At 59.6% G+C, this 26,400-nt stretch overlaps 4 protein-coding genes across 6 annotated transcripts; 1 reads left to right on the top strand and 3 right to left on the bottom strand.

Moving 5' to 3' along the window:
* Positions 1–619: 619 nt before the first annotated feature.
* On the bottom strand, positions 620–12,749 carry ELOA (elongin A). 2 transcript variants are annotated; one of them, XM_040535261.1, is made up of 11 exons: positions 12,456–12,749; positions 9,074–9,130; positions 8,380–8,498; positions 6,287–7,505; positions 4,878–4,992; positions 4,224–4,379; positions 3,887–3,984; positions 3,395–3,575; positions 2,746–2,857; positions 2,275–2,426; positions 620–1,632 (listed from the first exon to the last, which is right to left on the bottom strand). In XM_040535261.1, exons 1-11 carry the CDS (start codon positions 12,696–12,698, stop codon positions 1,571–1,573), a joined length of 2,514 nt encoding a protein of 837 aa, XP_040391195.1. In that variant the 5' UTR covers positions 12,699–12,749; the 3' UTR covers positions 620–1,570. The 2 variants fall into 2 exon arrangements, with proteins under 2 accessions (XP_040391195.1, XP_040391194.1); XM_040535260.1 differs by having other exon boundaries at positions 4,224–4,376; positions 12,456–12,632.
* Positions 12,750–13,865: 1,116 nt separating this feature from the next.
* Positions 13,866–17,305, bottom strand: RPL11 (ribosomal protein L11). The gene is made up of 6 exons (XM_040535272.1): positions 17,150–17,305; positions 16,701–16,851; positions 16,281–16,387; positions 15,752–15,883; positions 14,904–15,014; positions 13,866–13,941 (listed from the first exon to the last, which is right to left on the bottom strand). The coding sequence occupies exons 1-6, from the start codon at positions 17,288–17,290 to the stop codon at positions 13,912–13,914; spliced, it is 672 nt and encodes a 223-aa protein (XP_040391206.1). The 5' UTR covers positions 17,291–17,305; the 3' UTR covers positions 13,866–13,911.
* A 214-nt stretch (positions 17,306–17,519) lies between these two features.
* On the bottom strand, positions 17,520–21,394 carry LOC121059010 (sodium-dependent phosphate transport protein 3-like). 2 transcript variants are annotated; one of them, XM_040535266.1, is made up of 11 exons: positions 21,266–21,394; positions 20,982–21,139; positions 20,515–20,748; positions 20,349–20,436; positions 20,126–20,212; positions 19,648–19,766; positions 19,299–19,460; positions 18,968–19,133; positions 18,738–18,885; positions 18,303–18,393; positions 17,520–17,789 (listed from the first exon to the last, which is right to left on the bottom strand). In XM_040535266.1, exons 1-11 carry the CDS (start codon positions 21,342–21,344, stop codon positions 17,658–17,660), a joined length of 1,464 nt encoding a protein of 487 aa, XP_040391200.1. In that variant the 5' UTR covers positions 21,345–21,394; the 3' UTR covers positions 17,520–17,657. The 2 variants fall into 2 exon arrangements, with proteins under 2 accessions (XP_040391200.1, XP_040391198.1); XM_040535264.1 differs by having other exon boundaries at positions 18,968–19,193.
* Positions 21,395–21,578: 184 nt separating this feature from the next.
* On the top strand, positions 21,579–26,392 carry PPT1 (palmitoyl-protein thioesterase 1). Its single transcript, XM_040535270.1, has 9 exons — positions 21,579–21,741; positions 21,847–21,956; positions 22,740–22,867; positions 23,160–23,230; positions 24,047–24,149; positions 24,226–24,316; positions 24,803–24,901; positions 25,122–25,193; positions 25,658–26,392. The coding sequence occupies exons 1-9, from the start codon at positions 21,639–21,641 to the stop codon at positions 25,778–25,780; spliced, it is 900 nt and encodes a 299-aa protein (XP_040391204.1). The 5' UTR covers positions 21,579–21,638; the 3' UTR covers positions 25,781–26,392.
* The last annotated feature ends 8 nt before the right edge of the window (positions 26,393–26,400 follow it).

A 26,400-nucleotide genomic window follows, 5' to 3' on the forward strand; every position in this document is an offset into this window, starting at 1 on the left:
GCACCCCGCAGGGGGGGCCCCTCGGGAGCCGCCCCCGCCCGCCGCTACCCGCCCCTTTGGCACCCGGACGGCGAGGGTCCCAGGGCAAGGAGCACGGCCCGTGCCGGGGGAAGCCCTCCCTTTCCCGAGCCCTAACGGACGCCGCCCCCCGCAGCGCACGGCCCGGGCCCGACCGCCCCCGCCCCCCCCTCGGGCTGCTTCCGAGGCAGGCGCGAGCCGCCAGCAGAACGCCCGCCGGCTTCGCGTTCGCCCGCTTGGCTCCGGCTCCCCGCCGCGCTACAGCCGCAGCGCGTCCTGAGGCTGCCCCTCGGTGAGCGGCCGCGCCCCCTCGCCAGCCCCGGCGGCGCGCTCGCACCCCCCGTCCGCCCTTCCAGGGCCCCAGCTCCTCGGGCGCCAAGTACAACCGACCGTCGGCACCTGCTGCCGCGAAGGCCGCGCGCATTAGAAGCGGGACACGGTCCCTTACTCACTTCCATCCAACCCCCGTCAAGCGGTTTTAGGTGCAAAGACTAAAACCCTCGCTTTTTCCAAAGAGCGGGCAGAGGAAAAGGTACAGGGACAGTAGAGGATTTAAGCGCCAGCTTCCAAACTGAAAATAAATCCTTCCCAGTCCCACACAGAAAACAAGATAAATTTATTCCTTCTTTCCATTAAAAGAGGCAAACAATGCCTTCGTTAATATTTTAAAAACATTTTCAATTCCAGAGGCAGACAAAGTCCACTCCCTCAAAATTAGAAAAGTTAAAATGTTCATTGGTGCACAGTAAGATTTCTCCCCAAACCCTTCACGGTTTTATTCCCAGTAGCCAGCAGAAGACGACAGCAGCAGAGGAAGAGACCCCAGTGGCTCTTTGCACCCCTGCACAACAACGTAAGCGGCTGTACAAGATCTATAGTACCAGCAGAGAGAAGGTCGAGAGCTAAGAGTTTATTAAGATATACGATTAGAGAGCAAAGCCTCGGGACTTGATGCGCTTGCCAAAGGAGCGATGAGCAGAAGGGCCACCGGTGCCACCTGTCCCGGAGAGCCCAGGTGGGACCTCGGGCCCTGCAGGTGCGAGGCCACGGGGAAAGGCTCCCCGGGCCACCCAGCGCCCACCCGGCCGGATTCCCGCCCGCTGGTCAGACAGGCTGGCCCTTGGACTGGAACGGGAGGGGGGAGACTACTGGGAGCAACATAAATAGTACCGGTGGGCTAGAGGGGCAGAGGATTAATTAAAACCTTTTCATAATTTATTAAGAGGTTAAATAGTAAATAGTCTCTGGATCTCCCACTCTCAGCAGGTGCCAAGACTTCACATTTTCTCATGTCTGGAGATTCTGTACACCCTTCTTTTGACAGAAGACAAGGCCAGAAACAGGATGTCAGGGAGAAGGGAAGCGGGCTTGACACAGAGGAAGGGACAAGAATAAAAGATAAAATACTGTGCTGTCATCTTGTGCAGATCGAAGCCTCTCCCAGCAGCTGCAGCCTCCGCAGAGTTCAAGGGACCTGGGCTGATCGGGTACCTGCTTCCCCTTCAGTGCCACTTCCCCACGAGAGGGAATTTCCCAGCTCTGCGCTGCAAACTTATCTCCGAGAGAATCTATTTTTGAAAGCTTTGATAGTCTTTGCCATCATGGGTGCAATTTCTGCAAAAGAGAAGAAAAAGAAAACGTTAAAGCGGAGGCCAGGCGAGGAAAGCAGCGAGCAGCCCGGAGCTGCAGCCCCGGCAAAGCAGACGTGAGGCGCGCACAGGCGTGCGCTGACTGCAGCCCATCTTGTTTTCGGGTCTCAGACACAGGAGGGCCCACGCTGCTTTCTGCCCTGCGGCAACAGATCTCGGGTTCAACTCGCTGCTGCCTTCCCGGAGGAGCCGCACTACAGTTTCCTTACTACAAACAGCTGGATGGATACAGAAAGCGCAGGGGACAATGCAGGCTCTTGGCCTCGCTGGTACCCTTAGGGACAGGCTGACACAGCCGTCGGGGGCAAGCAGGTCAATACGACAGACACACGGGAGCAACAGCTTCCTTAGGTGCTGCCAGGACTTCTGGAGAGCCCAAAAGCAAACCCGAGCCTCCACACCTTGACCCTGCACCTCCAGATGTTTTCCTACGCTTTTTCTAGTGAAAGTTTGAACAGACTGTACCGCCCTGCTCCTCCTCATGGAGAGGACAGGCCCCCAACATCACCCCCCAGGCACAGTCTGCGTTTCTCTCGCAGCAGAAGATTCGTGCACGCCTAAGGGAGGAGCTACAGGAGACCACGGATGTCCTGTGGCTGGTACTTACTCTTCACTGGTGGTTTCCTGGGGTCGTAGGAGGAGAAGGTGCTACCTGACGATGGGACAGAATGGGCACTGCTGGTGCTGGGCCCATCGTAGGACTGCTCCTCGCTCACACGAGCGTGGCTTTTGCCAGATGTGTAGAAGACTGGTTTTATTCTGAAACACGGAGACAGGACATACTTCAGTATGGAGGTGTTCCTGTGATCTGATGCAGCCGCTCAGACACGAGCCACACTGCTAACAGCAGCACGGCTGCTATCACGCAGAGCCAGCACCAACCAGGACCTCAACCCTTCCCAGCAAGAAAGAGGCTGTTACAGTCACAAGCTTCGCTGCAGAAGGATCTCCCAAATACACAATTTCCTTTCTTGCCAAGATGCAGGGGTTCAGGGGGAAGCTGGCAGGAGCCCAGAGGGGAAAAGGAGCCCAGAGGGGAAAAGGCCCCGAACAGTAAGTGCTACTGAGAAACACTCACTTGGTCTTCTCCGGCAGAAGGGCCCCTCCAGTTCCAAACTTCTCCTGTCGTCTCCGTACGTCCCGAGGTGGCTTCACTGCAGAGTTCACAAAGGCCATTTTGGCCACTCTACCTACAGGCGCCCAGAAGGAAACAGTGCTTAGATCCAGCCTGACATAAAGGAGGCTCTTCACTATTCGTCATTGCAGCAAGCTCCCAGCACCTTTCCCCAGCTCGTCCATCCCAAAGCTCAGGCGAGAGCCTCCTCCCTCAGCTCTGCACCTCTTGCAGTCACGCCGCCTGCTGTGACGAGTCAGGCTGAGGAGGCCAGTCGTTCTCATTTTGCCCACCAAAACAAGGAGGAACGCTTCCCCCACCCTGCGGTTCTCCAACCCCAGCATGAATTAGCAGCTCTAGAACAGGAGGTGCCTCTGAATTTGTCCTTGCTGTAAAACACTGCCCTGCCTAGCCTGCACTGACCACACCGTGGAGGAGCTCTAGAGCCTGCTAAGCCATCAAGGGCCGCCACATGGAGAACAAGAGTTAAACAGCTCCTAAACTGGACTAGATTCAAAGCAGCCGCTCTGCAAGACCTTCCCCACAAAAAGACTCCCCTAGGCAGCATTCCCAGACACCCGTCTGTTCCCCAGGCCGTTTAGCCCCACGCCACCTTTGGGCTTGTTGGCGTGAGCTGAGCCGATGTTCCGTGCTAACATGAGCAGCCGCTGCTCTCGTGCGTCGTGAAGCCGGAGGTACATCTCCCGCCAGGACTCAAATTCTTCTGGCTTCTCGTTCTTGAAGTCTCGGAGACAGTGATTGTGCCACAGCTGATCCGTATCCTCAATTAGAACCTGAAACAAACCCACAGGTAACCTGGGATCCTTCCTGACGCCTCCACCTCCCTGTCCCCTGGCACAGCCATCCCTCCCTCTCCCTCCGCACCAGCTGCCTCCAGCGCCGCTGGAACACCGCAGCAGGCGAGAGGGCTTGGGGCCAGCCCGCAGCAAGAGTTGGCAGATGGCAAATCTGGGAACTTGTGACTCGAGCAAGAGAATTCACACTTCTCACGGAGAATGTTGTTCTTTGCCATTCTGCTACTGCAGACGAGGACGGAACAGCACGTCCACGTGTCAGCATCCCTTCCCCAGGGCAAGGCACTCACATGATTGCATTCCTCGATGCGATACAGTTGCTCTGGGGTGCATCTCTCCAACACAGGCTCCAGCACTGAGAAAGGGACACCACCCACTTCATAGATTGCTAGAGAGAAGCAAGATGCACACAGTATTTATCCCGCTCCTTCCTTGCCAAGGAAAGGGCTTGATACCCTGAAACGCAGTAGAAAAAACAGCAATGCTGCATGCTACCACCCAGTACGAGGGGAGGGAGAAAGGAGCTGTAGGCGTGATACACGCACGAGTCACCGGGACTTCAGCGGGGAGAGAGGGCAGTGTGTGTGCAGGGCAGAGTGACGAACACAGAGCGGGAACGGTACTTACAGTCGATGTTGTTACTGAGGACTCTGATGCACTGCTCGTGCAAAGTCATCATCTTTGGGAGGTAGGCGGTTTTGGAGCCCGAATACACTTGCATCTTTGAATTCAACCGTCGACCTGTAAAGCCTGCCTCACTCTCTTCGACCGGCGAGGACACAGCTGTAAGAAGCAAGACTTGGAGTAAGGAAGGCACAGAGAAAGAGGGATCCCACCCTGACGAACGGCACGGGAGACACAAGCCAGAGTCAGCCAGGAGCAGACTAATGGCCCAAACAAACCAAAGGACCAAGTCTTCTCTAGGAGACCTGCCACCCATTTCAGGAAGAGCAAGTCCAAAGCCCCGGAAGGGCCAGCAAGTGATCTTCCTCGGAAATAAGGAAAAGCACACGGGAAGGAAATCACCAGCGTTTGAGAGGCATTCGGACAATGCCCTCATTAATGCCGTAACTCTGGTCAGCCCTGAGGTGGTCAGGACCAGACGACCTGTGAAGGCCCCTCTAACCGAAGTGTTCGATTCTATTCCAGCCCAGGCTCTGGGCATCAGGCAGGGCACTGGCCTCCAACAGCAAGAGCTGAGCCCAGCTGGTACCCACTCCCGCTGCCTCCCGTGAGCAGTGCCTGCAGCCCGTTTCAAACCCGTCATCCTGCCCAACATACCTTTCCTTTTCGTCTGGGAGCAGGTAATGGACTCGATTGAGGGAAGAGGGCGGTAGTTGGCCTGGATCGGGGGCAGCGGGATGTCTGGCAACGTTGGCACCACATCTATGAGTATCTGGAAGGAGAGGATGTACATGCGGCTAAGCCGAGAATGTCAGACCTTGCCAGCGCACAACAGCACTGAGCTGCACTTCGTCTGGCATCCCAAGCGAGCCACGCAGCGCTGGTCAGCTGGCACCAGGGAGCAGCCCGGGTAGGCTGCGCTTCTGCCACGTCGCCGTGACTGCCGGGGCCGTCCACACATCGAGCCAAAATTCAGGATCTGAATCACTCGGCACCCCCTGGTAAGAGCCGTCCACAACTTCAACCTGTTGAATTCAGCGCTAAAGGACTCTGACGAGAGCCCCGGCCAGGTTAACGAGGCAAAGGTTAAAAAAAAAAAAACACAGCAGAGAAGGCTGGCAAAAACATCCTGACCCAAGCACTCACTCACCTGTCCAGTCTCTCTTCTTCCTCCTCCCCTCCTGCAAAAGATTCAGTAGTGGAGGAGGAGAGGGGAACCCCGCGCACTGGGGGAAAATCTAGAACCTCTGTATTAAATGCTTGTTCGAATGAACGGCAAAGGGGGATTTTAAAATGCTGCTAAGGTTAAAAAAAACAACACTTTTGGAGGAGTGAAGTGTTTCAAAGTTGAGTAAAAAGGTTAAGTAGTAACGGTTTTACACTTTGACCCGTACTTATATACACAGCTTTGGCATCCACGAGGCAACGAACATACACAGAAACATTACTTATTTGTCAAGTTCTCACAAAAGGTCAGGCTTCTAGAACGAGCTGCATTGTAACATCAGTTCTCCCATTTCTTCAGACCAACAGATTTAGTTAACAAAACTGCAGCACTGATAAAGGTAACAAAAACTGACAATTTTAGAGACCGTAAGGACTTAGATTCGGGAACCTTGCTAGCACGCGGATGCGTTACACAATGGGCAGGACTCGAAGCTGACTCACAACCAAAGACATTCCCCATTTTAAACAAGCACTTCACATCCAACGTCTTTTCTTATATTCAGCTGAAGGTGGTCTCTTACTCTCCCCACCTTTGACTAAGCGAGGTTTTGGTTATCGCACTCCTTTCCTGCTCCCCTCCATTCCCCGTTCCCGCACGTTTCCACCCGACAGCACAACGCGGTGCCCACGAGGCTGCTCTGAGCACAGGGCGTGCGAGGCACAGCTCCGGCAGGAACCAGGAGTCACAGGCCCGGGTACCAGGGAGACACCGCAGGCACAGCCCGATGCACGACGCAGCCCAGCGCCTCCGGGGGGAAAAAACAAGCCCCAGAAGGCAGAGGACCAAGGACAGCCGACCCCACCTCTTTCATTCGCTTTTGGATCCTTCAAAGTCTTACCCTATTTGGTTTAGGAGGCTCTGGCTGTTTCTTCTCTGCCTTCTTCTCACTCGTCCGTTTGTGGCTTGGACTCTTCCGACTCGAGCTTGAGCTCTTGGTACTGGCTTTGGATCCATTCTGTTTGCTGTGCCCTTGGTCTTTCTCCCCAGCTGGCACGGAGGGTTTGGCCACTTTCTTTTTCTTTTTCTGGGGCTGGTCGTAACTGAGGTATGACTCAAAGGACATCGTAGGTTGTTCAAACTCATCCTCCACTTCCCCTTCCCCAAAACTTGAGGAAAAGCCCACAGATTTTTTGTCCACCTCAGAGGCTTTGTGCTTCCCCTCAGAAGTTTTTAAGCTCCCAGAAATCCCCTTCTCTTTAACCCTGTTTGAGGAGTCACTCTCAGCTCTCCGTTTCTCCCGCTCTCTGCTCGACGTCTCCAGGCCTGGCTTGGACTTTTCCAATTTGCTTTTGTCAGCGTCCCGATGTTTTCGCTTCTTCACGTGGTTGTCCGGAGACTCTTGCAAGTGCGGCTGCACGTGTAGCTTCTCCTTTCTGGAGGAGCTGCTTTCTCGGCTCTTCTCCTTCTTGGTGCCATCCGACATCCTCTGCTTCTCCTTGCTGCATCCTGCCACGGGGCTTTCTCGGAGGTGCTCTTTGAAAGAAGTCTTGTGCGACCTTTCCGGGCTGAAGGCAGAGGTCCTGTCCTCCACTCTGCCGTCAAGTCGCTGCTTCTCTTTGTGAGAAGCCTTGTGCTCTTTGTTCCGACTCACATTCCCTTTGTCGTGGAACTCACCAGGGTTCCTCTCTCGGCTTCCCCCAAGCTTCTCCTGAAAACCGTGGCCTTTACCAGCTTTCTGATGAAATACTGCAGGTTCTTCCTGCTCCTCGGAGGCGTAAGGGTCTGTGTACATGTCCTGAGGGCTCTCGCTTGGCTCAGGGGACACAGCTTGTCCATAGTCTGAGTACTCTTGATCTGAAGAGAGCGCTGGGGAAGATCTGCTCCATCCCTTATCCTCTTGGCTGCTATAGTCATAAGTCTCATGGGCCCTCTCAGGCCCAGAATACCTTTTGGACTTCTTTTCCCTGTGATCTGGGCTATAGGACTGGCTGCAGGAAGGCTGGAAAGGCTCTGAATAGTCCTGGTCATGCTCCTCATCCTCTCTGGGGGAAGGTTCTCGTTGCTTTTTCCTTGAGCTGCTCCTCTCGTAGTCACGGTCTTCAGAATCAAGGTTATTTCTAAAGGGATGAGGAAACAAATGAGTTAGACGAAGCTCTCAGTGTGAAAGAAAGGAGCTACACCCCACAGACAGCATGGGTGGGAATCTCTTACAGAGGACTAAACTTGCGTTTGGTACTTTTGTGGCAGGAATATTACTAATTGTCCCTGTCACGGCAGCGCTCAGGGATTTAGGAACTACACGTCTGGTGCAGGAGTTGATGAAGCACTTTTATTAGGACTAGAGGCAAGCAGAGACAAACGTGTACGAGACCTCTCAGCACCCGCACAGCCCTGGCTGTACGGCGCACACAGAGACCACGGCCTCCAGTTCACCAGTTAAAGCCTGCAGGGATACCGGAGCCATCGAAGTCACCGTGACTAACTGGATCTTTATCACCCACACTTAAATGATCTCACTGCTGGATTCAGCACAGCTTTGTTACCGCGACGTGGCTGCTAGCCTCAGCTTTCAGTTTCCACGGGATTTGGGCACACAGAAGCCTTCTTTCAAAGCGAGCCGCCGCCTTGACTCGGGCCCGGAACTCCCTCTCCTTGGCATCACACAACGGGAAGCGAGCTGACGGCACCTCCTGCTCTGGTAAGGCCCTTTCTTGGCATCCGCCGTTAATCTCTCCATCAAACTGCAGTTACGTGAGATTTGGCCCCTGCCTTGACTCTGAACTGCAGCCGTCAGCAACCCAGCGCCCTGTGGCTGGCGCAGGCAGGAAGTTTACTCCAAACCAAGGCAAAAGTGCCACGCAGAGTTAGCGCACTTGCACTACAAGTTTTTCCAGAGCCTTCTCTTCTTTCCACGGTCAGAGTAATTTATAACCTCCACTGCAAAGACTTAACGAAGCTTACCCATCGAGACGACCGAGCGGGCTCACCTACCTGTCTGCCTCCTGGGACACCGGCACCAGCTTCTTCCACCTGGCCACGAGGTTCTTTGCGAAGTCTCCTACCAGCTCGTGTTTCCGCAAGCCGTTCACTGTCTTCCCCACGCCTGTCTCCTTCAGGAGAGAGTCAAGACACAAATTCGTCTTGGCAAAATCCATTCTCAGCTCTGCTGAGCTTCCTACCAAGCGCTACCTGTCACTGCGAGGCAGAAACGAGCTTCCCTGATCTAACAGCACAGGTACCACACCCGACACATTACGGCTTCAGCAGACATTGTATAGTTTACTAGAGTTCTGTAAAGAAAACAAATCTGCCTTAATCAAATGTTAATTACTTAGTTTAATAAGCTAAGTTCCCATTTCCCATAACTATTTGAAGACGTTAATACTTGCAGGGGTTAGCAGCTCCTATTGGTGACTGGGGTGGCATGGATTGGGCTCTGACCCCATACCCTGATCGAGCGCGAAGCTTTTGGAAGAACTGAGAACAAAGCCCTGCCCTCCATGGCTGCCCACTTGCTTTGTGCCTGGAATTTCTCGAACCTGATCAGAAGCAGGTCTGTGACACCGCTTTGTAGCAGGCAGCTTAGGCAGCACGTCCTGCTCCAGGGAAAGCAGCATTTCTCCGGCACGCGGTTACTGGCACTCGACAGACACGATGAAAGCGCGAGAGATTTCACAGCTCTTACCACGAGAATATCAACTGTGATGGGCAACTCCGAGAGCCTCTTCAGACTTTTCAGCAGCTGCAGAGACAAGGAGGAGAGCGTTCAGGCTTGTCACACTAAACCACACACTGTGATTAGAAAGGAATAGAACCCCGCGCTGCATGGGAGCTCGTCAGAAAGACCCACGCAGCAGACAGCTGGTACCTTGCTCCAGACCAAGCCCCCGGGAAGCTGAACACAATGGCCAACCGTAAAGAAATTGTCTCTTCACCTGTGAGAGCCTCTGAGAGCCCTAAAACACACTCGGATACGAACCCTTTCTATACAGAGGACGGCATCCTAACTGTGGCTCACAGCATCGGGAGCAGAGGCACCACACAACGTCACCCTCAGAACGGTGCCGAGAATCACGTCCCTTGACAAAGGCAGGGGGAAAGTGAAACAGGTGAGACACCTCCTGAAGCTGTGCAAACTAGGCAACGTTTCCAGATGCTCTTGAAGATCTCAAGAACCCCCAGCTCCTCTGCAGACGCTCCCCGGGCCGGCGCTGCTGGCAGCCCCTCTGCTCTCAGCTGCTCTGTCTGGAGGCAGCCGATCCCTTCCAGCCCCCCTCTTTTCCCTTCCCCGAGCCCCGGTGCCGAACGCCAGCTCCCCTTCAGGAGGCCCTGCCCGCCCACACGCTGCTCCGCACGCCGGGCACGCTGCCGCTGCCTCTGCCCCCGGCGGCTCGAGGCGTCGCCTCACCGAGACACCCGCAGACTGTTTGGTCACGGGGCACGACGGCGCGCACCCAGCAGCACCGCGCTGCCCCTCGCTGCCCCCCGCGTTATTCCCCACACGGCTGCAGCCACGGCCCAGCCCCGTCAGCACTCCCGGCCCTGCAGCACCCACACAGCCGGGCTTTGTTCCGCGCCGTACAGAGCGCTGCCCCAGCCAGAGCTCCTCTCTAACGCGCCGCGCTCACGCTCAGACCAGCGCCGTCAGCCTAACAATTCCCATCACCCACACGTAGAGCACGCAGGGATCAAAGAAATTGGGGTTTTCTTCCTTCGGAAGGAAATAAGTGTGTTTTACGGATCCCTCCCGGCACCAGCGCAGGGACGTGGACGTGCACATGAAGCACTCGCTGGAAGGCAAGGGGCATGAAGGGAGAGGAGGGACGGACGGAGCTCGTACTAGCCAGAAGGGAGCAAAACGGGTGTGTTAAAGCACCAGCTCCTCTGCAGGCCGGTTACCTTCCTGGAGAGGCTGCTCACAGACATCCCACCACGAGAGCACGTGCCAAGGGAGAACTCCCGTTACCCTCAGTGCCATCCCAACCGTTTCCTAGCTACGCCTCACCAGAACGCCTCAAACCGCTCTTTTTGGTCTTTGGTTATTTGTTGTCTTAACTCCAAAAAGAAAAGCGCTGTTCTCAGCTGGGCTGATCTCAGGACTTCGTACAGCCCGGGGAAATCGTCGTGGTCTGAGGCCAGGGGACCCGCGCGTCTGACCCAGAACACTTCCATCGCGAACTGGCTTATTCCACGTCTCTGCAGGCAGTGGCTGGAAACATCCGCACGCCTCCAAGCAGGAGATGGCTTCCTGAGGGGCCAGCGCACACACGCCGCTGCCTACGTGTCACTGCTGAGCCCTTACACCTGCGCGTTCACCAGAAGCGTTAACACAGCTCGGAGCCCAGCAGAACTCTCAGCCAGGTCGCAAACCTCCAAGTGCCGCCGCCAGGAAACAAGGCGCTTTGTTACCTGCGCCGCCAGCAGGGCGCTTATCTAACACCCGAGATACCCGAACTGCACTCGCTGACACCGTCCAGCGGGAACCCAGCCCGGCAGCACCAGGTAGGAACATTTCTGGGAGCTGCGCTCACCCAGCACAGGAAACCCCCGCTTTGCTCGCGAGCTGCGGACCTCAGGGGCACGCGCACGAGGCCCTCAAAGCGGGACGGCTCCGAGCAGTGCGGATGGAGGAGCGCTGACCTGCCAGCCCCTCGGGGACAGCCTGGCACAGCACACGGTGCCTGCGGCTGAAGTCAGGCCAAACCTCGTAGCTCGTCTTGGGAATAACGGATCCTACAGGTGGGAGACAAAACACGGCTCGTAGCTTACCGACACCAGATCAGACACACGCAAGGAGGCTCTTCTAAATCACCCCAGCGCAGGGCAAAGTTTCAGTCAATGAGCTAGAAGACCGAAGCCATAAAACCTCGGTTAATTCCAGCCCCGATAAAGTTTTAAGGTAGGCAGATTGTTTTCTTTTTCTACTAGGAGCTCGGCAGACCGTTACAACTCTGACAACACACGCTGATAGCAAATCAGCGCGGCGCAGCCTGGCCCCATCCTCCCCATCACGGCGCTCTCTTGTTCGTGCTGCCTCTCTCTCTCTCCCCCCAGAAGAGCAGTCCTGCTGCAGAGTTTGTACCTCTGCTGCTGGGGGGAAAAACCACCACCAAAAATAAAAACAAAACCCAAGAAGACCATTTCCAAACCATTACAACAGGGCCCAGTTTCATTTTCGCAGTTCCGTACAAAAATTTTCACCTAAAAATAACGCTCAGCACCTTCCAGCCAGCCAACACAGAGCTCCACGCAACGCCGGGCAAGCGTCGTTCTCTCACGGCACGGCTGGAGCGTTTCAGAAGGACAGGCCGGGGAGGCCGGGCTGCGACCGGTGCCCTAACGCGGGGGCAGCGCCCCGAGGAGCTGCGGGTTTGTCCCGCTGGCCCAGGAGAGCGGCGCCTGCTGCAGAGGGCGAAGGGAACTCACGGCGGGGAAGCAGAAAGCCGCTGCGTGACAGGGGAGCCTGCCCACCCGACACGGACTGGAAACGCCACCGCTTCCAGGGCCGTCGTTGAAAAGCGTCGGCCGTAAGACAGGAGAGCTCCCGGGCCCGTCCTCCCGGGGAAGGAGAAGGCTCGGGACCGGGACCGCCACCACAGCCGGTCACAGCGGGCTGGCGCTGAGCCCCGGCCCCCGCAGAGCTGCCGGGGGGCAGCGGAGGAAGGGACAGCGACCGGCACGGGGTGACCGGGGGGCGGCCAGCCCGGCCCCACGGCTCACAGGGCCCGAGGGGCGGCCGCAGCGCGCCGGGACCGGGAGCGAGACCCCGGGAGGGGCCCCCCGGCACCCCCCGCTCCGTTCCGGGCCGCGGGGCCCCGGCAGCTCCGCCCGCTCCGGGGGCGCGGGGCCGGCCGGGACCTCGGGGACACGGCGCCGCCCCCCCGCCGGGGCTCGGCCCCGCTCCGGGAGGGGGCTGCGGGCCCGGGCCGCCGCCACACGCGGCCCCCGACCCCGACCCGCCCCGGCCCGGCCGGGGCTCGGCCCCGCCGCCCGCCGCCGGCCCCCCCGTGGCAGCGCCCGCCGCCCCCGCCAGCCCCGCCCCGCCCCGCCGCCGCCGCCGCCGTCACCTTCTTGGGCTCGGAGCTGCCCGCGAGCCGCGACTGCAGCCGGCCCACGACTTCCAGCACCGACTCCGCCATTTTTACTGCTGGACGGGCCGCGGCGGCGGAAGCGGCTTCACCGCCCGCTCGCCACACGGCGCTTCCCGGCCGCCGCCGCCATCTTGGGTGCGGGCGGGAAGCGGAAGTCGCGCGGCGCTGCCCTGCCGGCGGCGGCCATGGCGGGTGAGGGCAGCGCCGGGCCGGCGCCATCTTGGGGCCTGGCGCGGCGCCGCTGCCGGCGCCATGTTGAGAGCTGGCAGGCGGCCGGGGCGGGCCCGGCCCCGCCTCCCCCGGAACGCCGCGGGGCGGGGGCACGGGGCCGGAGCACGGGGCCGGGGGGGGACGGGCGGTGTGTGGGGGGGGGGGCGGTGCCGGCTGCGCTGCCCCGCGAGGCTCAGAACCGCTGGCCCGGGGAGCTGCGGGATCCGGGGCAGCCGCTCCGTGAACGCGCTCCGAACGGGGGCAGCCTGGGGAGCAGGAGGGAGGGGGCAGGTGCCCGGCACCGCACGGCCCGGCCGCAGCCGCCGCCCCAGCCCGCACCTCACGAGGCCGAGCCTCACGGAGCGGCAGGCAGCCGCGCGGCCCCCCGGGCGCTCCTAAGCGCCGCACCTTCTCTTAAAAACGCGGCTCTTGGCTTAGTTTCCGAGGCACCGCTGGCGCTCGCGGCGCAGGCCCCACACCACAGCGACGGTGCAGGCGCCCGCGGCTTTTCTCCCCCCCCCCCCGGCTTCCGTGCGGCGCCGGGAGGGAGCAGGGGCTGCGGGCAGCTCCGTTCTCCCTGCGCCCTCCGCCCGGCCCGGCGCCGCCCCGCCTCAGCACCCCATCCTCTTCCCTGCGAGCGACTTTTACCAAGTTTTCTTCCTTCTCCGCGGTTTTGTCGAAGTCTCTAAACGCCTGGAAGAACGCGCAGCCCCCCCCTTCCTCTTTGCCCAGTGCTAAATAGGAGCGGATTACTCAGTTCCAGGAAACCCGATCTTTAGGGCCAAGCATAACAAACCGTACCCAGACACGAGACAGCAGCAACAGCTATTTCTGGCCCGCAGCAGATTTGTTACCCCGTGCATTGGAGGAGCTGAGGTCACCGCCGAGCTTCAGACCAGGGTTTCAAACTGGGATTTGGGAACATTCAAGAACTGGACGTATTTTTTTGTTGTTGGTTTTCCCCCCTTTTACCTTTCTAGGAAGATTTCTCTGTATTGCTCGTGCTCTTGGGCAGCACAGAAGCAGAGACTACATCCAGTGTAAGCCCGCCAATCGCTCCTTGGGAACCCTCTTCAAGCACACGGCATCGCAGTCCCTGGCTTCCTGCTGCCTTTTCCGTGCAAGTCCCAGCAGCTTCCCAGGTCAGGAAGAGCCCCACAAAGCGCACAACAGAAGTTTGGGAGTTATAAAACTTTATTTGCTTTTTGGTAACAGGAGCTGTTCATTTGCCAGGAAGGATGATGCCATCGTACTGTGACAAAAGGAGAAAGAGCCAAGTGAGCCAGGTAGAGGTACGGCACCCCGGGGAAAGAACTGCGTCACCACCCTCATCCCAAGCCAGCCACGACATTCAACACCAGTTCTCCCCGCTGAGCTAACTGCCACACTGTCAATCTCCCAGGGGGTCTTTGTTCACAACAGCACTGAACTGCACTCACCGGGCCAGCCAAACAAGAAGCCCCACCCTTCAGAGGCAGATCTGACCAGAATTAACTCATCCCTTTTACAGCTCCTAGCTGGCCCCTGAAGGCCAACTCTGGCAGCTCGCAGAACCAAGCGTGAGGAGGGGAAAAAAAAAAGCCGCTCAGCAGGAGCAGGCTGGGGTTCCCCCTCTGCAGGGCAGGACCAGTGTAGGTCGGAGCAGAGTGGCTGATAAAGAGCAACCAGACAGGCTGCTCACCCTTTCCACCTCTTAAAAAAAAAAAAAAAAAAAAAAACACCAGAGGCCCATTTCCACGAATCTCAACCTTTTGGCATCTCCCACTCATGATCCCGCCTGCGTCAGGGAGAGCTACGGGCAGCCAAACCCACGCACGGGTTTTGTTTGGATTGCTCCATCCACCAAGCCTGGCGGCTGAGCTAGGAGTGTGCTGCGTAAGCACACCGAACCCTGCCTCGTCACCGGCGAGGCGGGCACAGTCACACCTCCGGTAACCGCAGGGCAGCCGTACACCAGAGCCGACACTTACAGCCAGCCCGCGCGAGCGGCTGCCCCAGTTACCACACCGAGAAGGGGCACCGACAGCGCTCGTGCCTGAATGGAGCTTCTACTGCGCCGGGGAAATCCACACCGGTGCGTTAAGCAGCGATCAACGTCTCCCCCTGCCCAGTGACTTGTTCCACTCCTCCCACAGGGAAGGTCAAACCAGCGACGCGTTTTGCTGACGCTTGCTCGGGATCTCCTGGGACGACAGCCGCGAGGCTGGGCCTTACCTTCTGCTGAAACCAGCGCATGGCTTCTTCCTTCCCGATTCTGTGCTTGGCTCCGATGTTGCCGGTTCTGCGCTTCTTGTCAGCGATGCTGAAACCAGGCCTGCCCAGCACCTGCCAGGAGAGACCAGCAGCACTGTTTCATTCTGGCATTTACTTACTTCGTTAAAACAAGCACATTTCTAGGAAGGAAGTCCAGAACTTCCAAACCAGCGACATCTTGCCCTCTGAGTCACGTTCGGGACTTCAAGAATTATCTTCACCAGCCTCGATGTGAGCTGAAATCTACCTAACTCGGAGCAGGCAGCTGAACCGATGGGACAGCTCCTGGGCTGGACAACTCTGCACGCCCAGACTCAGAGAACCCAACGTGAGCGTGGCAGATGCAGTGCTCCATACCCAGAGGCCTCAGCTCTCGACAAAAGGCACACTGGAAGCAGTGCTAACGCGCACACAACAGCTCCCCTCTGTTCTGCAGTGCTGCGGGGCAGAGCAGGAGAGCTAAACGTGCCCGCCACCACCTCGTGAACTGGAGAGCCGGAGCTCGCCAGCAGCGCAGGAACGCAGCCCGTCCTTCAGCCTCCGTTCCCGCAGTCCCCCACACTGCTGCTTTTTCCCTCCGTGTTATCACAGGAATACCAGTGACAGCAAAAGTATTTCTCTCTGAAGACACTTTCTGAGACACCACGTATCAGGGGGCTTACGGCAGCCCCGTGAGCCCGTTTAGGCATGGATTTTGTTGACATCTTTCCATCTTCCAGCAGCGTTAACAAGAGCCAACTTTCAGCCTAGGTTCCTTCGACAGCTTTCACACAAACCCAGTGAATACAACGAAGTGGGGGAATACGCACCACGTAGAAGTCCAAGCCGTAGATACCAATACTGGGATCGTATTTGATCCCCAAATCGATGTGCTCCTGTATTCCAAAGCCAAAATTCCCAGTGTCTGAGAAGTTGTTTTTTCTCAACTCATATTCTCGCACCTGAAACACGAGTTATCAGTCAGCGTTTCGTTATCGACTGCAGACACAAGTCCTGCACGTTCTAACTGCTACCAGACCCACAACTTGCCTACATGCTGTTAAGCCTTGAGCCCCCAAATTTTTATCCCACAGCCTGCTCAGGAAGCACAGCAGCAAATAACAGAATCTCCAAAGATAACAGCAACTGCGCCAACTGGCTCTTAAATAAGGAAGGGACAACAGCCAAGTAGAGAAACAGTGCAAAGGCAGCAGCCTGGGTATCAGAGATGCCAGCCCAACCCTTAAATCCATGACTGACCCATAACTAGATCAGCTACAGCATTTCAAAGCCTCTTTTCAGCTGGTAACAGTTTAAGTTTTGATCTTTCACAAGTCAAAGACCCGGACCAAGTCTCACCTTTAACCCCTTCTCCAAAATCTCCTCTGCTTTGGCCCCGCGAACCGTGCAATGAACGGCAATCTTCTCGTTTCTCCTGATGCCAAAGGATCTCACAGTGTATCGTGCTGCGGGCAGCAATAACGACACTTAGAGGCTACTCAGAGAACGTCCACCTGGGGACTCAGGGCTTGCTTACAGAGACCTGGGAAATTGCTTAGAAGTAAGAAGAACCGCGACAACGGCACATTCTCCGTGACGAGAGCAGGGCTGCAGCCACACCTGGCCTGACAGAAGCAGCCACCAGCTCCACAGGCCCCCGACTCGCCCCAGCAGGCCTCGGAGCGCCGAGGGGCAGCGCTGCCCTCGCCGGCTCTGCCCTGGGGGGCCGCAGCATCACCTCCCCGCCAGGGCAGCACCCCCGGGCCCCGCAGCGCTCACCCTTGGAGAAGACGGGGGTCTGCCCCGTGAGCTGCTCCAGCACCTTGGCGGCGCGGGTGAGGCGGTCGCCGCTCTCCCCGACGCAGATGTTGAGGCACAGCTTGCGGATGCGCAGCTCGCGCATGGGGTTCTCCTTCTCACCCTGGTCTTGCTGCGGAGAAACGGCGCGGGGCTGAGGCCGGGCACCGGGGGACGGCCCGAGGCTCGCCCCGCGCCCCGGCACGGCTCGGCCGGCCGCTCACCGACACCGACGCCGCCCCCGGCGCCGCGGCCTAGCCACGGCGGCCGGCCCCGCAGGGCGCCCCGCCGGCCCTTCCCTCCCCGCTCCCTCCCCCCGGCCCCCTCCGCTCCCTCCCGCGCGGGCGGCGGCGCGGACGGGCCCCGCCGAGGGCGGATGGCGGCGGATGAAGGCTGCCGGCCCGGCCCGGCCCGCGGCGGCCGCTACTCACCGCCATGGCGGAGGCGGGGAAGAGGCGGGCCCCGCCCCGCCGCGGGGCCTTATGGGGCGGCAGCGCCCCCTGGCGGCCGGAGGCCGGCCCTGCCCCGCCCCCCGGGCACGTTGCCTGGCAACCGCGCGTCCCCGCGGCCATTTCGTGAGGCGGCGGCGCGGGGACGCGCCCCCCCCCCCGCCCGGGGGGGGGGGGGGCGAGGGTCCCGCAGGGTCCCAGGGGGGTCCCGCAGGGTTCTGAGGGCGCTTTGTGCCCCCCCCGCCCCCCCCAGCAGCCCCCTGCCCCGCGGGGCTGCCAGCTCGTCAGGACCGGGCACCGCCCCCGCCGCCCCCCAGCAGGGCACCCACACACAAGCAGCCGGTCTCGTTGTGGAGAACACTTGTTGTGTGGCCGTGCAGCGGCCGTGACAAAGCACTGACAACCCCGTCCCGTTCCCCCGCCGCCCCCCGGTCCCTCTCGTCCGCCCCACACCAGCTCTGCTCCCCCGCAGCCCCGCCGTGGGCAGCTCTCATGGCGCAGCGGGCTCCTCTCGAGCCCAGCCCTGGACGGTCCCGCTGCCAAAGGCCACGTAGAAGATGAGGCCAAAAACGTTGAGGGCTGCGGCCGCGAAGAAGGCGTTCCTCCAGCCCGCCTGGAGATCCTGGGGGAGTCCAAACAGGCCACGATGCCGTCATCCCCCCGTTCCCTCCCCGTAGCGATCACCCGACTGCTGCCACCCAGACCACCGGCACCAAGCTCAGCTCCATCCCCTCCTTGCCACCGATACCAACAGCTGCTCGAGGCATTCGCCAGACCCACTCACTGGAGATACATTTCCTGCCTTGGCAGCTTTGGAAACAGTGTGCCGGGCTGAATTTAGGAAGCGCTCCTGCTTGGCGCAGAGCTCTTCCCTCGCCCCTCTCCCTCACCCTCACCCCTCTCCATCTCTAAGCACCCCCAGATGGGGCCATGTGGGGCTCTTCCACCTTCCTGACTCATCCCCGCGTCCCCAGAATGGGGGCTTTGGTTTGCAGGGTGCTACATGGCATGCGTGTGTTGTGAGGGGGCTGGCTGGGACTAAATTCTGATTCAGCGCAAAGAAAGCAATCTGTTTCCGAGAGCAAAGCTGTGCTTTCTTCCAGGAACATGCTTGTGGTTTGTGGCCCCAAATTACCTGGCTGACGAGAAGTCCGACTGCAGTAGGTGCAATAATTCCTGCGATTATGCCAAAGGTATTTGTGACTCCTAGCAAGAAGCCTGCGTATCTGGAGGGAGGAAGCAAAGATTTCCTGAACAGGGCAGAGTAGAAATTGTCTGAAGAGAGGAGCAGGTGCTGCCAGCCCCTTCCCTGCAGGGAACAAGGCCAGAGATCCTCAGCCAGAAGAAACATCTTTAAACTCATCTGCATGAACAGTGCCTGTCACTCTGAGCAACACTAGCATCTTCCTTGCAAGACTGGGGGAATTTAAAGCCTTTATTTTACTCCCTAGCTTACAAAGTGACTAGCTGCAGGAGATGAGGGAAGCGAGGAGGAGTTGCAGAAGCTTTGGGGGACTGGGAACAGAAAGGACACAAAGCCAGGGAGGGGACAAAGGACAGACCCGTTTACCTGGGGGCTATATCGATGTGGTTAATGTTGATGCCTGCCCCTGTCATGCTGATTATCGTCAACGCCAGCGTTAGAAGTACCACAGCAGCCGTGGAACTGCTGCCGATGTAAGGCACAACCACCAGGAAGACGGAGGGGAGCAGCATCCCTGGAGAGAAGGGAACATGTCTTATTACGTGCCACACGGGCGTGTTGGGAAGGCTGCACAGCAGATGAAAGCCTGTTCTCACCCAGCGCTGAGAAGAGCTTCCTCACAGCTGCTGTTCCGAGCACTCGCTGGGCCAGGAGGAAATCAGCCAGCAGCCCGGCCAGGATGTGCCCCAGCCCGTTCCCAATGTAGGGCAGGGAGGAAAGGAGCCCGTTCTGCAGAGCAGGGAACGAGGCACTCTCACTTCCCTGGCACGAAGCAACACAGCCAGGGGCTCGGAGGCTGCAGCACCACCGGTCCCAGAGCCACTGGTCCTCAGGAAGAAACGTCCCTGAGGAAACTCTGTATTCCCAGCCTAGAGAGCAACCAAGACCCATCGCTGCTGCAGAGACCGGCCTCAGGGCAGCACTCACCTCTCTGAGGTCGAAGTGGAGGACGTTGCTCATGAACGTGGGCATGGAGGTGAGCAGCATGTAGAACAACCAGTCTGTGCAGAAGCAGGCAATGGCAATCGCCCAAAGAGGCAGCGACTTGGCCATGGCCCCAAGCGGGAGGGAGCGGCCATGAGAGCTGCCCTGGAAGGACAGCCATCAGTCAGGGCTTCTCCTTCTCCCATCCCCTAGAGGGCTGCCCAGGCTCTCTTCGGCCTCTCCACCTGCTGCTAAGGCCGGGACCAGCTCTGGCTGCTGTGTAAGAAGCCCAGCAGAACCACAGCAGTCCCCTTACCAGTGTCCGCAGCGTTCTCAAAGGGTTTGCGTGTACCTGGTGAGCCAGCGACGACACGATGTACTCCCGCTCCCCAGCGCTGATCCACGGGTGACTCGCGGGGTCCTCGTACACGAGGAGGAACCAGCAGAGGCACCAGGCGCAGCCCACGCCACCTGCAGGGAGTGGGGCTCTCAGTGGGTACGATGCAGCAGAGCTGAGCGCCGGCGGGGGGAGGCTGGTGTTAGTGAAACGGAGTGCAAAGGATGGAAAGGGACAAACTCCCCCAAACCCACTGCTCGTGGTGGAAGGGGCTGGCTCAATGGCATGACAGGGTCAGCGCGTTCCCTTACAGTACCCCAGCAAAAAGGGCTTCATCATCCTGGCCTGGCAGGTGAGAGGGGAGCCCAGCGTTGTGTGGGAGGTCAAAGGGAGGAGCTGGTCCTGCAGGGCTCTGGGGGGGAAATCCTGGGAGCTCTGCCAGCAAATGCTCTGCTGCGGGGCTGGAAGAGGGACACGGTGGGTCACTGCTCACCAAAGATGTAGAAGACAAGAGGCCAGCCCAGGCTCTGGCAGATGATTCCAGCCACAAGAAGAGCAGAGAAAGTTCCAAAAGTGCATCCTAGGGATCAGACACCGAAAAAGTTGTTTTAAAGGGACTTTGGTACCCAAGCACCAAGGACCGACTTGGAAAGAAGGGGGTGAGGGAAGGGCCTGTGCTCACTGAATCGGCGGTTGGGAACATCCTCACGCCTTACCAGCATCAGCGATATTCATGAGCCTGCTGCGTTCCAGCGGAGGGGCCCATTTTGCCCAGAGCGCGTACTGAGCTGGAAATATCACCCCCCTGCAACGGAAAACGGGGAGCGTGGAGGGAAGGGATGCAGGGAGCAGCAGCCAGGGCCGACCAGAGCCGCGACTGACCTGAGCCAAGCCCAGCAGCGCCTGCAGCCCCACGAGGACGCCCACGCCGAGCTCCGCAGCTCGGGGCACGAGGAGGGTGAGGGCGGAGGAGAGCAGGAGCCCGCTGCCCAGGACCAGCTTCCCCCCGAAGAGCCCCGCGCCGTACCCGCCCAGCGCCTGCGTGAGGCCGTAGCCGTAGAAGAAGGAGCTGAGGATGATCCCTTGGGTCTCAGCGCTCCAGTTGTACGCGGGGGCCTGGCGGGGACGGGGAGCAGGAGTCGGACAGGGCTCTCATTTCCCGGCTCAGACTGCGCCGGGAGGGGAGAAGCAAGCAGGAAACGCGGCCCTAGGGACAACGAACTGAGCCCTCCGCTCTTCACCCCCCTCGTCCTCGAGGCTTTCCTCGGCTGCTTCCGAGCCCGCCCCGGGAAGCACGGCCGGGACGCGGCGCTGGGCTACGGCTGATCCCTGTCCGCCCCCGCTCCCACCTGAGGCGGCCGCGGGCCGGGAGCGCTGCGGTTGCCGCCCGGGGGGCTGCCGCCGGTGATGGCGATGATGGCGATGCTGAGGGCGGCCCGCAGCGCGTACGCCACGAGCAGGGCGCCGTGCGCCAGCAGGGCCAGGGCGCAGCGCGCCGAGCACGGCCCTGCGGGGAGGCGGCCTCAGGAGGGGGTCCGGGGGTCCGGGGCAGCCCCGAGCCCTGCGGCACCCCCGGGCCCCGCGGCTCCCGCCGGCCCCTTCCCCCCGGGGGCTGCCGGGGCACCGGCCGTACCGGAGCCGGGGGCCGGTGGCCGGGGGAGCAGGGGGGCGGCCTCGTGCGGGGCCTCTGCGCTGCCCGCCGCCCGCTCCATGCTGCCGGCGCCGCCGCTGCTCCCGGCGCTCCCCGCCCGCGGCGCTCCGGGCCCCGTGCCCCCGGGCGGGGCGGGGCGGGGCGGGGCGGGGGGGGCGCTGCCACGTGCAGCCGCCGCTGGCCCCGCCCACCGGCGCAGACCACGCCCCCGATCCGCTCAGGCCCCGCCCGCCCACGCCAACCGCGCCCCCTTCTCAACGCCCCGCCCACCGCGGCGGGCCACGCCCCCTCCTGCTCGGCCCCCCGCCCGCCGCCGCCTGACCGGCGCGGCGCGCGTGTCACGTGACCATTCAAGATGGCGGCGCTCGGCGCGGCGGTGCCGCTGCTGCTGCTGGGCCTGGGCCCGGGCCTGGGCCTGGGCCGCGCGGCCCCGCCCGTGGTGCTGTGGCACGGCATGGGTGGGTGGGCGGGTGGGCGCGGGGCGGCACCGGGACGGCACCGGGGCGACTCGCGGGGGGCCGCCGGGCCGGGCCGGGCCGTGACGCTGCGCCGTTGCCTTGCAGGAGACAGCTGCTGCAACCCGCGCAGCATGGGCTACATCCGCGGCGTGCTGCAGCGCCGCCTGCCCGGCACCTACGTGCTGGCCCTGCGCCTCGGCGCCTCGCCCCTGCAGGTAGCGGCGGCCGCGGGGGGGGGGGGGGGGCAGGCGTTAACCCGGCCCCGGGGCGGCCCCGGTAATTGCTGGTAGCTGGTTACCCCCGGTAATTGCTGGTAGCTGGTTACCCCCGGTAACTGGTTGCCTCGCGAGGTAACCGGCCGGCCGGGCGGGAACCAACAGCATCGAGATAGCACCTGTAGGAAGGAGCCGGGGAAAAACAACCCCCTGGTCTGGCCTGGGTTAATGCGCGCGGCCACTGCTTGGCGCTGAGTGGAACCGTCCCCGGCAGCACAGGACGCGGGGAGACGCCCCGCCGCCCGGGTTAAAGCCTCATCCCGTCGTCCCTCCTGATTCCAGAGGACGCGCTCGCGGTACGGCTTCAGTGCAGCAGACGCAGGCTGCTTCTGCGCCTTTGTGTTCTTGTCCGTTCTGCGTAGCCCTACTAAATTTCTTCAAATTGCCAGAATGATGAGCAACGTACGTTATTTTCTGGGACCTGGAAAGGGCAGGTGGAGGTCGATTTGTACGTACGTGTATAAAACGCGTACAAAATCAGAAGGAACTGAAATTGGGAAGAAGTCTGGGGAAGCGGCACTGTTCTTTATGAGGCAGTTTGGCAGGCAGAGCAGGAAGAAAGCTGCGCTGATGGGAAGCCTCAGAGCCTGAATTTCGTTTCCATCATTTTGTGAGGGTTAAGGTCTCTTTCACAAGTGGAGCTTTTAGTGCTCAGTTTGCAGAAATGAAAATAACGTAAGCCATGGTAAAGGTACCAGTTGTGCTTCCTAATGTGGCTATCAGGACGTGGAGAACAGCTTCTTCATGAACGCGAACGACCAAGTGAGAGAGGTGTGCAGCCAGCTCGCCAAGGACCCGCACCTGAAAGGAGGCTACAACGCAATCGGCTTCTCCCAAGGAGGGCAGTTCCTGTAAGTTGACATCTCTGTTCCGCTTCCAGTGATTTTTTGGGGGGGGTTGATTTTGATTTTAAATTCTCCTGAACTACTAAGCAGATGTAAACAGACAAATCCCTTCCCAAAGGTGGGAGCGCTCCAAATGAGGCGAGACTCCAGGAGGAGACTCCAGTCTCCTCTCCCAGCAAGGCGCGATTCTCTAGGCAAACTTCACCCGGGTGCCTGAGCCCACGCAGCAGCAAGCTGGGCAGCGTTCGCGGCCGGGGTGCTCGCGGCGCTAACTCAGCTCCTTCGCCTTTCTCCACAGGAGGGCGGTAGCCCAGAGGTGTCCTTCTCCTCCCATGTTCAATCTGATCTCCGTCGGGGGGCAGCACCAAGGTAGCGTCCTCTTACCCTGTCTGGTGGAGGGCGGGGGGCTCTTGTCGGCAGGAGGAATGAGGTTTTTGACCTCTTCCTGAAAAACGGCAAGCTTCTCCGGAGTCAAGCTGTCCCGTTGTTCTCTAAACACGCTGGCCTGCTTTGGCTCAGTCGTTCCCTTCTGGCTTGACTGGCACTGAGAAGGGACGCGTGTAAGTAGAAGACTTCTCAGCGGAATTCTTACGTGCTTTGGAAGCACTTGGGATGAGTTGTTTCTGGAGGAGAAACGTCTGAGTACACAGCGAAGCCTTTGTGACACTAAACCTTCTGGGTCACGGGGTATTTTAAAATCGGCACAAGAAAGGCTGAAGCCCCAAGGAAAGAGAGGTGCTCTTTGCAGTAGACCGAGGAGGCGGTATGAAGCGTAATTTAGGAAGCGTACAGTTAAGGGCAGCTGGCAATAGATTTCAGATGGTCTCCCCTGGGAAGTTCCGTGGCTTGGGTCTATTTCTTTGTAGCGGGGGGGGGGGGGAATTGCAGGGAACCGCCCTGAGACCTCCGCGGAATGCGTGAGGCGAGCTGGAGAACATTCTGCTCGCCTGCGTGCCCCCATCCTCCAGAGCAATAACCTCAGCTCAAGAAGATCGTCCGCTACCTTTGTGTTGGTTAGTGCCCGGGGCAGGAGGGCTGTCTAATGAGACTGGGGGACTAACGGCCTCCTGACCCCCGGGTAATTCCTGCCACCCCTCCGTAAGAGGCTGGTTCTTTACCGGCCGGAGGGATTAAGGGATTGCAGCTTGGCTCACCGGGTTGTTACACGATGGCTCCGTCCCCCAGGCGTGTACGGCTTTCCGCGCTGCCCTGGGGAGAGCTCCCATATCTGCGACTGGATCCGAAAGACCCTGGACCTGGGCGCCTACACGCAAGCTGTTCAAGAGCAGTGAGTACGCTCATCAGGCTGCAGAGGCGTGAGAAGCTGCGGGTTTCTGGTCTGATCTCTGGTTTCTCTTCTCCAGTTTGGTGCAAGCAGAGTATTGGCACGATCCTTTGAGGGAGGAGGACTACAGGAAGAACAGCATCTTCTTGGCCGACATAAACCAGGAGAGGGTATGGGGCTGGCCGATGCATAAATCCCAGCAGGACAGCAGAAGCTCCTTTGCGTTCTCCATGGCAGTACCTTTGCTGGAGTTCAAAGGGAGCATTTTTTGCCCTGCACCCCAGGAGCGTACGAAGCGTTTGCCCTGGTAGATTTGTGATGGAGACTTGGCCACGCCAGAGCAGCTCCTGTGTCCCTGTGCCCCGTGGAAGGACGCACCGAGTGCTCGGCCCACCCGTCACCTTTCCGTGGCGACTCCTCGCCCTCCCCTGGAAGGCAGCAGAGGACTGGCCCCTTTGTACAGCCCGGAGAGGAGGCTGAATGCCACGAGCGCAGCGAAGGCAGAGCACGGGAAAGCACCTTCCTGCCTCCGAGGCTGGTGCAGGCCGGGGCTTCCTTCGCTGGCGCAGCGCGAGTTGGAGCGGGCAGTTTCCCAGCCGCCGTCCCTCCCGGTGGCCGTTCCGTGACTGGGGTCTTTCTGTGTTGCTTTCACCCAGGGCATCAATGAGACGTACAAGAAAAACCTGAGGGCTTTGAAAAAGTTTGTGATGGTGAAATTCCTCAACGACACGATGGTTGACCCTCCGATCTCTGAGGTGAGGCAGGCAGGGCAGGTGCTGCTTTCAGGCGGTGTTTTGGGTCTTGCTTGCTCAGTTGTGGTTTGTCCTTCGGTGGCAGAGCTTTTCTGAGGAGCAGGCTGAGCGCAGAGGCGTGCAGTTGTGCCGCCCGTGGCAGCACGTCTCTGGAATCGGTCAGTAAGTCCGTTTGCCTTCCGGGAGCCCTTCGGTAACTGTTCCCTTGTGTTTCCTCTGGCAGTGGTTTGGGTTTTACAAAAGCGGCCAAGCCAAGGAGACGGTTCCACTGAGGGAGACGCCGCTGTACACAGAGGTACGTTCTGCTGGGGGCTGAGGGCGTTCTGCAGTTCCCACTCAATTCCACAAGCACGGTGTCCCCAGGGCCTTCAGGAGCTCTCAAACCCCCCGTCCTGCTCCACTCACATCTCCGCCGATCCTGGGGCACGGCCTCCCCTTGCCAGGAGCTGTTTCCCTCCAGGCCGGTCCCTGGCAGTGGGACGTTACGGTGGTGGTTTCACACCTGGCTCACGATCCCTTTCCACAGGTGTTTAATGAACTTTGCTTCTTTTTCAAGCCTTGTTGTAAATCAGAAGTGACTTTTTCCTCTCTATGAGGAGGAACTGTGATTAAGCTCAGAGGTGGAAGCTGCTCTCGCCCGCCAGCCCCTTGTGCCGCAGCCGCGGTCTGTGACCAGCAGCACTGCTCTCTGGTGGGCTCCCCAGCCGTCACCGGGCTGCAGCAGCCCTCAGGACGCTCTCAGCACACTTCTCTTTTCAGGACCGCCTCGGGCTGCAGGAGATGGACAAAGCGGGAAAGCTGGTGTTCCTGGGCGTGGACGGGGATCACCTCCAGTTCTCAGAGGAGTGGTTCTGCACCACCATCCTCCCCTTCCTCCAGTGAAGCACCCTGGGGGCGCTCCCCGTAGTTAAACGCAGCTGCTACTGTCAAGAGTACTTCGTGTACAAGCCTGCAGGGAAGCTGGGGAAGGGGTGGGGTGGGGGGGTGGGGGGGAAAATTAATCTCAGTGCTTCTACGGGGTGCAGAGGTAGCACCTGCTGCACTGCGCCAAGAGACGGCTGTAACCACGCTCCGACAGGGGTGGGCTGAGCCCTGCACTGCCGCTGAAGCACTCCGTCCCCCTGCTGGGCTCAGAGCGGTGGTTGTGCTGGGCAGTTGGTGACGGTGAAATAACTGAGCTGCTTGAGAGGTTTAAGTCACGCTCAGCCCCCGTTGCCTGTTCCTCTCCAGGAGCACTGGCAGTATTAACCAAAATCACTAGCGCAGGAACGCGGCGTCTCCTAAGGGGGTAAGCAAATAGACTTAACGTGGCCGTACGCAGGGGAGCGCGAGATTAGTCTCGCCGTCAGGCTGGGGAAAGAGACCACATTTAGGAGGATCTGGGGAAAAGGGCGTTTTAAATTAAGTGGGTATTAACAGCTTGAACCACTTTCAACTAATGGCTTGTTTTATGCACTTTTGTACAACTGAGATCAATAAAGAACTTTACATCTATCCACCTA

This window comes from Cygnus olor, chromosome 23, assembly GCF_009769625.2.
Source record: "Cygnus olor isolate bCygOlo1 chromosome 23, bCygOlo1.pri.v2, whole genome shotgun sequence".
NCBI lineage: Eukaryota > Metazoa > Chordata > Aves > Anseriformes > Anatidae > Cygnus > Cygnus olor.

Bases quoted from the DNA above. Each gene is read 5' to 3' on its own strand.
- ELOA (XM_040535261.1), bottom strand. From the start codon at position 12,698: ATGGCGCCGGCCCGGCGCTGCCCTCACCCGCCATGGCCGCCGCCGGCA. The intron at 9,131-12,455 runs GTGACGGCGGCG...TTGTCTCTGCAG, and splicing joins GCAGCTCCGAGCCCAAGAAG to CTGCTGAAAAGTCTGAAGAG. The intron at 2,858-3,394 runs GTGGCGTGGGGC...GGGCGCCTGTAG, and splicing joins TCACGCCAACAAGCCCAAAG to GTAGAGTGGCCAAAATGGCC.
- RPL11 (XM_040535272.1), bottom strand. From the start codon at position 17,290: ATGGCCGCGGGGACGCGCGGTTGCCAGGCAACGTGCCCGGGGGGCGGG. The intron at 16,388-16,700 runs GTGAGCGCTGCG...TGCTGCCCGCAG, and splicing joins GACCCCCGTCTTCTCCAAGG to CACGATACACTGTGAGATCC. The intron at 13,942-14,903 runs GTAAGGCCCAGC...CTTTTGTCACAG, and splicing joins TGCGCTGGTTTCAGCAGAAG to TACGATGGCATCATCCTTCC.
- LOC121059010 (XM_040535264.1), bottom strand. From the start codon at position 21,344: ATGGAGCGGGCGGCGGGCAGCGCAGAGGCCCCGCACGAGGCCGCCCCC. The intron at 21,140-21,265 runs GTACGGCCGGTG...GCCTCCCCGCAG, and splicing joins GCCACCGGCCCCCGGCTCCG to GGCCGTGCTCGGCGCGCTGC. The intron at 20,213-20,348 runs GTAAGGCGTGAG...TCTGATCCCTAG, and splicing joins CATGAATATCGCTGATGCTG to GATGCACTTTTGGAACTTTC.
- PPT1 (XM_040535270.1), top strand. From the start codon at position 21,639: ATGGCGGCGCTCGGCGCGGCGGTGCCGCTGCTGCTGCTGGGCCTGGGC. The intron at 21,742-21,846 runs GTGGGTGGGCGG...GTTGCCTTGCAG, and splicing joins GGTGCTGTGGCACGGCATGG to GAGACAGCTGCTGCAACCCG. The intron at 21,957-22,739 runs GTAGCGGCGGCC...TGTGGCTATCAG, and splicing joins TCGGCGCCTCGCCCCTGCAG to GACGTGGAGAACAGCTTCTT.